Here is an 11,044-nt window from a genome sequence, read left to right as displayed (position 1 = left end):
GTGTGTGTGTGTGTGTGTGTGTGTGGGGGGGGGGGGGAAGAGAGAACAGATGCCCACATTTGATTGATCTAAATTAGTATGTATTTGTATAATCTATAGGACAGGTCTCGTCATTGGGCTTGCTTACACAAGCAAATAAGTAAATGATTATACTTTGTCGTACAACTGTCATATAGGAAAGATCTGAAATTCATTGTATGATGGAGTATAAATTAGAGGGGTAAGCCGCTAGGCCTGTCATTTTGATTTTACAAATGAATGATTATCAGTGATGGATTCAAGACCTGATATGGAGCACAAGACAAATGCAACCATTGCCTCTGTTTTGTTGTGGGCAACAGGATTGGTATTTCAGAGTATCAGAAATACTTTAGTATAAGCTTACTGTCCATCTCTTCCATCCTGAAAATGTATAATTGTAATTTAAATGTGTATGTATTAATTTCTGCTTATCTCTGTTTATTATTGAACAGTGAGTGTAAATGTATATATTCTCTCAATTAGACCCTCCAAGATGGGGAGATTACATGCCATTTGATTACATGAGAAGTGTATGACTACATGTTTTGTTGTTTTTTTCATAAAGAATTATGCTAAGGTGTCAAATGGAACTGTAACATCCTTTGTGCTAACAATAACATGCAACAACTGTATTGGTATTGCAAGCACTCATTGGGCCTACCAAAGCCCTTAATGTCACACAGCTTCTTCTTAATGTGCCGTTATTATGAAGACCTATGGTCTGGAGATGGATTTTATTTTCTCTTTAAGAAGGTGATCTATGAGGCAATTTGATTGTGTTTTGTGTTCAGACATTGAAAAGCTTCTGGAGATAAGTTTTGCAATAAAAAATGTTTACAATAAGTGGTTTAATGCACAGCTATACCTTTGTTGTATTACAATACTTGATCCTATACCTGCCTCATACAAAATTCGCAATTGTCACGGGATTTTAATGGGCTATAAAACGGCTTTTCATGCAGAAGAGGTTTCTACGGCATGCTGAAAGATGTGCTGGTTGCCAAAACCACATGCCCTATTATGGTACAGGAAAGCGAATTTGGAAGTAAAGCACAAATAAATTAGAAGACTATTTTGAAAATGGAACACTACAATTGGAACTGATATAAGGTATAGGCCAGGCCTACTCCTGATAGGATGCCATTTGCAACGCGCACGGAAAATGTACTTCGTTCACTGTTTACGCCTAAATACATTGAGAGCTTCGGAGACCTGCAGTGTTATTGAACAAACACTGTTTAATCTTTTCACTAAAACCTATGCTCTTTTCAGACATATAGGTCTTATAGGCTGTAGATACCAACGATTTGCTACAGGCTTTATGCATGATTAAACTATAGCTTATGAAATCATTGGCTGTTATGACATTCTACATTTCTTCCCCATAACCAAAAACCAGTAAGCCACTTAACTAAAGTGATGGTGTGTAGCCTACGACAATGCACGAGTTTTGTGACTTCGATTTATAGGCTACTCCGTGCAAAGAATTTTGACATTTATATTGTTTGCTCAGACATATGGCTATAAAAACATCAGTGTATATATATATATATATATGTGTGTGTGTGTGTGTGTGTGTGTGTGTGTGTGTGTGTGTGTGTGTGTGTGTGTGTGTGTGTGTGTGTGTGTGTGTGTGTGTGTGTGCCTAACCCACCAGGGCAACAGGTTGTGCAGTGAAGTCTTGTTGATTGTTCAACAATGTTTGCTGAACTATGCAGGGCAAATAGACCGATATATCACATCATCACGAGACCTGCTTGAAGCCGACCGTGCAGGGCAATATTCGTATTAAGTATAAGAGGAACAGCATAAGTTGTGCACCTTAAATGCATTTCACAAACTCGGGTCAGTATGCTGTTAAACGCATTGTGAGAAGCATTCGAATCTGTCAGCTGTGGATGAATACTGAAATACAACATACCGAAATGCCGACATATATAGCTTTATTCTGTAATGAGAAACATAACTGCATAGTAGGCTACATAATGGCTAGCATATAGTCTAGTTCTGTAGCCTTTGAATATATTTATCTTAGGCGAATGAAGTGACAGTGCCTGTTTAGCCTATACAGTATAGGCTACAAGGCGTTTGCAACCTGAGCATTGAAAAGATGGAGGAGTGTCATTCTTTAATTATTTGTTGTGACGGTTGTCTGTGACTTATATGTACAGTTACTGATTTATAATGATAAGACCATTTCCCAATGGGAACTTAAAGGCAACCAAGCCATCTAGGCTATTGACAAGGCCAATTTTCTTAGCTATATTTATTATATTCCCCCTTGTCAATAACCACTAACATTCCAAGAGATCTTGACATGATCTATAGGTCGCATTATTTAACAAGTATAGCCTAGCCTAAACTCCGTGCGCGTATGGTGCATTAGTCTGACAAAAAGCAAAAATATAGAATTCAAAGATTGTGCATGCATGCATTTAAAACTCTTATTATAGCGGCTATAGCCTATATTTCCCTATAATGTTATATAGGCTAGTAGCCAAATCGCTGCTGTGGCTCGAGCTCTCGACCATTTTCTCTGCTGCATGCAGCGAATCAAAGTGCTTTCGGTATGCGTTAATGTGAGATCGACTGAGAAAATGGCTGTCCTCTCGATCCAGTTTCTTTTCAATCGCGCGATTCGCGCCTCTTTGAAACGCCTTCAAGCTGCATGCACTGAGTGCACGGACACATTACAGTGGCGCTAATGTTTCAGGAAATTACAATAACTTATGAGGCGAAATGATTACCAATTCGTTATTATTGTTATTTTATTTGCGCGTTGGGTCGCTCATCGGCAACAAACTTGACAGAAATGTCCATAGACTTTCGTTCTGAAAATATAGGTTTATCTCGCCATTATGATTTGAATTATTGATCATATACGAATAATATTTACTAAACGCTGTATAGGCCTATTACATATAGGCCTATACATGGGCAGAAAAGCAATTATTAAATAGCATTTTCATGCATTGAAACATGGCATAGGCCAAACTGTAAATTAAATAATGCTTGTTTCACTCTATTGGTTGAATTTGTTGCTTGTGGCTATAACACAGAAAATATTATTCTTAATAATAATAATAATAATAATAATAATAATAATGTGTTGTTGGTTTCATCAAGTATAAAGACCACAGCACCGACACCGCCACATGTCGTTATAACACACATTAAGACAATTTGACGCTGGTGTTGGAATGTATATGTTGTGTGTATTAAGACTATATAGCTATATGTAATCTCTAAACTGGACCCTCGTCTGGTTCTGACAGACTGGTAGTGTGTGCAGGCTGGGTGGTGTGTGATAATTCAGTTCAATATTCAATTCAATATTCTTTTGGTACGGCGACTGCCGCGGCGGGCCCGCAGGAGAACAATAACGCGACACGAGACAGTATCACGCTAAAGTTTCATAAAGTTTATTACACAAACAGGAACATAATATGGTACTGGATCATAATGACGTGATAACAAGATATGATATGAGAGTATAATGAGACATATAGAAACGTGACATGATAATGACTAATGCAGCTATAGGCTGACCTTATAACTAGCGCTGAGATATCTCCAAAATGTGTTATGATCTTGTAGATATCAAGAGCTTTTAGATATTTTTAGACAATTCGTAACAATTTTGAATACTTTTGAAATGGGGGTTCCTTGGCACAAAATATTTTCAGATGGGGGTCCGTGCAGGTCAAATGCACATTATGTTTTATGTCCTTGCCATAACCCCCCCCCCCCCCTCCTAATGTTAAAAGGAGCCTTTCTTCCCTGATGTCCGGAATCACCGTTTGGTTTTCCCTGGCGGTTGCCCAGATACAAGTGAACCAATAATCTTGTACCAGGTCCACCGCGCTCCCACACACTGGAGCTGCGCTGCTGCACTGCAGGCGCGTCGAGACCAATCGCGTGCACGCTGACTGCGAAGCCCTCATCATCATCAGTGTGGTAGTGCATGGTGCAGATTAACATTAGCCTATAGTCACTATATATAGGCTAGTGTTTGTTTATGGAAAATATAAAGACCGAAAATGCCGCTATACAGTTATTTCTTCTGACGTCATGCATGGCAGCGCTGAAGCAACACCAACTGAGAAAACATCCGACCTGTATTCAATAAGACCTCTGCTTCTTTATCTGTCCAGCATTGATTGATTGAACATTTTATTATACATAGAAATGTAAACAGCACGAGGTGACTTGAGGGAAGTAGGGCTGCTGGGGGGGCTGGAGTAGGCTACCTCCTGCTAAACGTTCAGCACCTCCTCCTACATCTTCCCGCGGCCACTGTGGTCCATGGTTCCGCTTGAAAATAATTACCATTACTTTTCAATGTATTGTTGTTGTTGTTGTTGTTGTTTTTGATGAATTGGATTGGCATGAAGAAGATGTATGGGCATGTTATGCCAGCCTATCTTTACATCGTGACTTTCGTGAGTAAAGAAAACTGTTTTCCCCCCGTTCATTAGTTCCTCTCTTAAAAACTAGGCGATGTTTGATTGCGACGTGAATGTGATTGAATGCTTACTCCGCTCCGCATGAATTTAATCTACTGTTAAAATAACACTCGATTACAAAATTATGTAAAATAGAAAAAAGAAATGCCTACATTGCTTTTGCCGTTTGAGCAATATTGTTGGTCTAATAGACTATAGGCTATATCTTAATAAACATATCAATTCAGAATAGCTAACGAGGGAGCGAGTCTGCTGGGAAACGTTTAAATTAATAGCTTTTAAAATCTTTCTATTCTTTCAGTGCAATCTCAGCCGCTTGAAAATGTAAACGGATTTTTTTCCTCACAAAACCTGACGCGATATTGGAGCGCACTATAGCCGATACACCACTAAAATTAAGAAACTACCGTTATAGGTTATCTGCTATCTGTTATAATGATTATTAGAAATATTAAGTCAGAGGAATAATGACGGCTTCAATTAAAACAGATAGATCGGGAAATAAGTGATTGCCTATTACATTAATTGTAAATATGTTGTTTACCCCCAAAACCACAAAGGCTAATTTGACCTTTGGGATACGCATGCAAATAAATCGGTGTGTTCAAAAACGTATAGCCTAGTTATTGCACTTTGGCTTTGTTAGGCACGAATTGTCTTTTTTAAATGCTTGTAATTAATAATTCATCATTTACGGTGTGTTCCGGGAGGGCTGTAGGCTGCAGGCCAGGCTGCTATATCACATGTTCTGTATTCGTGTGTCTGCCAAATGAACGGTGGAAATAGGCCTATTCAATTTAAGAACTTTATCGTAGCTTGCATTACTTGTCTAATTATGCAGTGAGACGCTGCAGTTCGCCCCGCATTGTTCTAGTAATAGTATTAATATATAGGTTTTTAAATTTGGCTATATATACAATATTGACCCATATCATTTTAAGATCTTCCTCTTATTTTGTTCGAAATTGTATGATTTTTCTGTGATTTGAAATTCAATTCACAGAAAAAGCATACAATTTCGACAACAATCTACCAGTGATAAAAGCAATTAAAATTTGATTATTCAAATTTTGAATAATCTAATTCTAATTGCTTTTATCACTGGTAGATTAAGCCAGTATGAGCCTTTATGATTTGTAAACAAAAGTGATTTATGTCATGTTAGGTCGGGATTGATAAATGGTAACAGGTACGGTCGCTCCACTTCCATCTCGCCCCCGCTTTTTGAAAATGTATAGGCACATTCCGAGCAGGGATGATTTATTTATTGGTTATTATATATATTCCTCGTTGGTACATTTTGCTATAGCCTAGGCGGACGTGCAAACTTCAAGGTTAAGCCGCTTTGGCTTTGCGACTATTTGGCCGATCGTCAAAAATGTTATTCATTTTTTAATAGGCCTATTATTATTATTGGCTTATTTAAGCTTTTATGGCCTTTTCTTTGTTGCATGAAAAACAAATAAGCCTGCCCATGCTTGCATGATCTGTCTATGCTGATCGTCCTGATACAACAAGTTAATAGGCTACATGAATGAATGAATAGAATTATAGTCTTCCATAACATAATAATAATAATAATAATAACTGGGCTAACCGCTAAAGCAAAGGACGAAGAGACCACACAGGCAGACTAACGCCCTATTAATCTGCTCATGGCCCGTACCGTATCATATATATGGGGACAGCTAGGCCTAATTGATGTCATGCATGCAGCAGCATTATGGCTTGTATACACACCTTTGCATCCTGCCTGAAATGCGGGTTTTCCACAAACACATCTTGTAGTCTATATTAAAAAACTGTACGGATGAGCCTAGTGCCTATAGGCCTAAAAACTCAAATATATGCCTATAACTTTCTCAAAGGTCATGCTCTATTTGTGCTGTCCCGACCTTTATGAACGCACCAGGGAACGCTATTTTAGTATAATTTATGTATCCCGCTAATAGACTAGCTATTCTAATAATAGCCTTCAGTTTTGCCCTGCATGGCCCCTGACTGAACCTTGATGAGCCTAAACCATGCATTTAGCCAAATAGTTGCGCGGGCATTTGAAATAAATACATTGCGGCGTCGGGTGTTTAAAACCATCCCGTCTAGATTTAGGTTAGCCTAGAAGTCATTGACATTTGTGATTCAAATCTCGATGTCAAGGTTAATCTATTCTATACCACATGCACGCACTCGGTTATATATAGGCCTATACGGGGGTATAAGAGTGGTTTAAATGCGAGTCACTAACAAATGGCTATACTGGTGCTTTGGGCCTTGTGTACGAATTGATTTATGTGAACTGAAATGTATGCTCGCTGTCGTTTTATGGGGTTTTCTGAAATATAGTTGTGTAATATAGTGCATGTGACAATAAAACCCGACATCCACAATGATGCAGCCTATGTGTAAACCTCTCTGCCAACCCTCTCGATTTAGCCGATAAAGAATGGTGTTTTTCTGCCTTCGTTTAAACCAGACAGGCCTCGTGTTTTCAAAAGTCACTCTTGACGGAAAATGTCACATGTGCTCTTTTTGACGATGACTTGTTTTGGAAAATCTCTGAATATTGCGCGAAATCGAACCACCGCGCGAAAGAAGCCACCATTTTCCTCCAGTCCAGGCTGTGGCTCCTCCTCCTCACTTAGCAACTCCGAGCATGTAGCGACGCCTGAACCAATGAGCGCTCCGCAAATGGTTCCACCGACTGTGGTTCCCTAGCAACGCTGTAAAAAATGTGATGACGTCGTCTCAGTTCAAGAGTATTATGGTCTGCCGGGAATTCAGTCAGCGAGCGAGAGTAAGAAGAGGGCTGGAGAGAAAAATCTCTTTCCAGCAGCCAGCTAGCGTTCAGCAGGCTAACGGTAGACAGACAGACGGACGGAGTAAACATGGAGCTGTCCGCCGTCGGGGAGCGGGTGTTCGCCGCAGAATCCATCATCAAACGGCGGATTAGGAGGGTGAGTGCGAGGCCGATCGCACCGTTTTGCTGTATTTAATGCACCACCAGCAACCACACTTTGCCTGCTAACCAAGTGTTGTTTCTATTTCCGATGGCATGCAGGGTCGATTGGAATATCTGGTGAAATGGAAGGGCTGGTCTCCCAAGTAAGTCCGCTTACATATTCTGTATCATTTACATAACCCGGACTTCGCATTTTATGCGTCTGGAGTGTCTGTCTCTTCAGCTGTGTATTTCGTTAGCTCGCTAAAGGCTAGCAAGGTTTCTGGATTAGTGGCAAAGTCATCGCAGCACGCTGGAAATGGTTAGCTTGCAAGCTAGCGCTATAGGGCCATTGAGGTAGTGTGTGGCCGAGTGTGCGCTCTCTTGTTTTTCCAGTGCATCGGCCAGTGAACCGTGAAACTCTTCACGTTTCTCTTCCACAGATACAGCACCTGGGAACCCGAGGAGAATATCCTGGACTCGCGTCTATTCGTCGCTTTCGAGGAGAGGTAAATTGGCCTTCAGTTCAGGCGGACGACACATATTTTATTAAATGCGTGTCTCGTTTTGACACTGACTTAACCATGGGTGTGTTTTGATCATTTCGTAGGGAGCGCGAAAGGGAACTGTACGGGCCCAAAAAGAGGGGACCGAAACCGAAGACGTTCTTGCTCAAGGTACGTTTTAGGCGACATAAGACACGACTTGCTGTAGAAATATAAATAAATCCAATTTTCACCCAATTTCAATCACTCATTCGGGTTACACATGCATTCGGGTTACTTATGGTTTCGTTCCCTTAATGCACCTGCAATGCTGCAAATTGACAACGCTTCATGCTCCATTAAATTTTCCATGCATGAACGTGCTTCATTATGCTAATCAGTCTTACCTATTCTATTCAACCTTTTGTATTTCGGTCTTTATCTGTCAAATCTGACCGATGGCTGTTGGCACTCAGCAAAAGCTTAGTAGGAATATCGTCTTATTCTTAAATAGCCTATCATGTCTGTAGTCCTCCACGAAGAGATGCTCTGTTAATGTCCTGTTTATTTTGTAGTCGGGTATTTTTTTTATTGAATTATGCACTAAAATTATGCACTAAAATAGATCTGATTGTTTCAATACCAGACGTGAACTAAACGGAATAAATATTTAGATTCTTAATGGGTCCTTGAGAAGGAGTAGTGATAGTTGTTTATAAAACGTGGAATTTCATGAAGACTTTTATAAGCATCCAGGTTCTTGATATTTATCTTTAAACTGGTTATGACTTTCAGGATATGAAAGCAGTTAATTATTAAGTGAACCAACAAAGTATTAAAATGACAAATGGTATTTGTATTGTCTAATATTCAATTTGTTTTCCCCAGGCACAGGCTAAAGCTAAAGCCAAGTCTTATGAGTTCAGGAGTGAGGCAGTCCGAGGGATGCGCAACGCATACTCAAGTCCAGAGCCAGTTGTCACCCCCAGGGCCAGAGAGGGCCTCAGGGCTGTTGTTCCGACCATTTTCCCACCCAGCACAGTCAACCGTGGCGAAAGTGTACGCGTTCGCCCTCCAGATCAACAAGCGAGCCCGGACGGATTCATTCACATGCCCAAAAAGAGAGGGCCAAAGCCTAAGCTCCGTTTCAAGGACACCGCCGCCAGACCTCCATCAGTCTCTGACACGCCCAAGAGGAGAGCGGAGGAGCTGGTGAGCTACAGCCCCCACAAAGTGACCAAGCTTCACGGGGATGAAGAGAGGGGCTCCGCAATGAGGCTGATTAAACTAGGTCACAGGCACCAGGAGAACCGCGGTTACAGACATAAACCTCACCACCATGCCCACAGCAGGGCCATCTCCATCGGAAGCTCACAGCACCAGCAGCATTATGCAGACCGCAGTCTGCAGCAACACAGAACAGGCTCAGAGACACGCAGGGCTAAAGACGGCTCCAATTACCTAGTGCCTGCACATTTCAAACACCTGTCCAAAATGAACCAAGGTCAGTCCAATGACTTTTGTCAAACAGAAAAGCCTTGCTTCTTGGACAGGCCCTCCCCTACCCGACTCATCAGTGACATGGACGAAGTGACGTGGAGGCCATCCCGTAGCAACATGGAGAAGGTCCTGGTCACAGATGTGACGACCAATTTCTTGACCGTCACGATCAAGGAGAGCAGCACTTCTCAAGGGTTCTTCAAAGACAAAAGATGATTTATTTCATTTCAATGTGTCACTTTTCTTTTTTCTATAGCTTGTACCATAATCATTTTGATGTCTAAAGAATATAGTGTGATTAAACATAACAGCTTTGTATCTAATGTATAAAGGAAAATTACAAAATGTGTATATATTATATTATATTATAAATCTGGACATCTATTTAATGTATTGACCAAATTAAATGAAGTCAATTAACATTCATTGGTTGAGATGCAATGGTTGCAACTTGCATGTGTCATTTGCTGCAAATAGTTTTTGTACAGCGCTTGTGGATGCTACTGGTCGGTTTTCGAGTGTCAGAAAATACTATAAAATGTAATGTAGCTAATATACATTTTAAAGTTGAGACTTTAATTGGAGCAATTTCGATTTTAGACAAATTGGCAACAGAGTCAGACTATTGTGCCTTGATAATGAATGCGCTATTCCCAAACAAAGCGTTTATAGTCTCTCTTAATTTGACTTTTTTTCAAGCACTTTTTCGTCTAACGATTTATCAGTCTGACTGAGTCTGCATTGTAGGACAGTCCGTTATGTGTTCTTTGTTCTATTTTTAACTCGAAAAGAATATTCAAGACCCGTTCCGCGTTTTTCTATATGCACATTTCTAATGAATACAGTAGCCCTATTTTTTATATAGATAACGTTCTTTATGTATATAACAAGATAATCACAGTAGATGTTAATTTGCTTTCAAGACATTTTTTCATTAAACAAATTTGAAATCTATAATTTCCATGTCATACTTATTTTTTAACAAAAAAAACAAACGTGTGTGGTAGCCTATATATATATTTCAGGCCTCATGTCCTTCGTGGTAGCCTATAAGATCACGTTTGAGTTCAGCCTAGCTTTGTATATAGGCTATAACCATTAGGCCTATTTAAGTATTCAATGCAAGTTTGATAGGCTATTTTATTATTTATAATTTGGGCTTGGTAATTTCTCTCATGTTAGTTTTTTAATAATAAAAGGCTGTATAGGATGACAGACCACTGAACTGCCGTGACTAACCGATACATCGATGCTGCATGCAGTGAGCAACAATGAACAACCTGATAATGAACGCACATTTATAACTACAGATTCACTTTATTTTTAGGTTTAATTCAGAGCATAGGCTGCAGGCTATATAGTAGGCTACACACGATTCAATGCTGAAAAGAAGAGTGAAAAGTGAAACACTGAAGATCTAAATGTGCGGAAATCTCAAATTAAATGTGAGAGCGGCCATGGAATCAAATATAATGAACTAATAAATGTCACTATAGGATTTTTATGCTATTGATGAATTTAATATATATAGGACCATAATGGAAATAAGACGTAGCCTACTCGGTATTTAGTTTTAGGTTATACTTTTAGCACAAATGTAATGACTATACCCCGTGCTGTTTGCATTTCTGTAA

General features: G+C 39.7%; 1 protein-coding gene across 1 annotated transcript; it reads left to right on the top strand.

Moving 5' to 3' along the window:
• The first annotated feature begins 7,275 nt into the window (after positions 1-7,275).
• cbx8b (chromobox homolog 8b) lies at positions 7,276-10,384 on the top strand. Its single transcript, XM_080794104.1, has 5 exons — positions 7,276-7,441; positions 7,546-7,589; positions 7,869-7,934; positions 8,036-8,102; positions 8,799-10,384. Exons 1-5 carry the CDS (start codon positions 7,373-7,375, stop codon positions 9,624-9,626), a joined length of 1,074 nt encoding a protein of 357 aa, XP_080650230.1. The 5' UTR covers positions 7,276-7,372; the 3' UTR covers positions 9,627-10,384.
• The last annotated feature ends 660 nt before the right edge of the window (positions 10,385-11,044 follow it).

This window comes from Protomyctophum bolini (assembly GCF_963924005.1).
Source record: "Protomyctophum bolini genome assembly, chromosome: 3".
Lineage (NCBI taxonomy): Eukaryota > Metazoa > Chordata > Actinopteri > Myctophiformes > Myctophidae > Protomyctophum > Protomyctophum bolini.
Note: the sequence above shows the minus strand (reverse complement) of the source record. Positions and strands in the feature narration are given on the sequence as shown.

Bases quoted from the DNA above. Each gene is read 5' to 3' on its own strand.
- cbx8b (XM_080794104.1), top strand. From the start codon at position 7,373: ATGGAGCTGTCCGCCGTCGGGGAGCGGGTGTTCGCCGCAGAATCCATC. The intron at 7,442-7,545 runs GTGAGTGCGAGG...GATGGCATGCAG, and splicing joins TCAAACGGCGGATTAGGAGG to GGTCGATTGGAATATCTGGT. The intron at 7,590-7,868 runs GTAAGTCCGCTT...TCTCTTCCACAG, and splicing joins TGGAAGGGCTGGTCTCCCAA to ATACAGCACCTGGGAACCCG.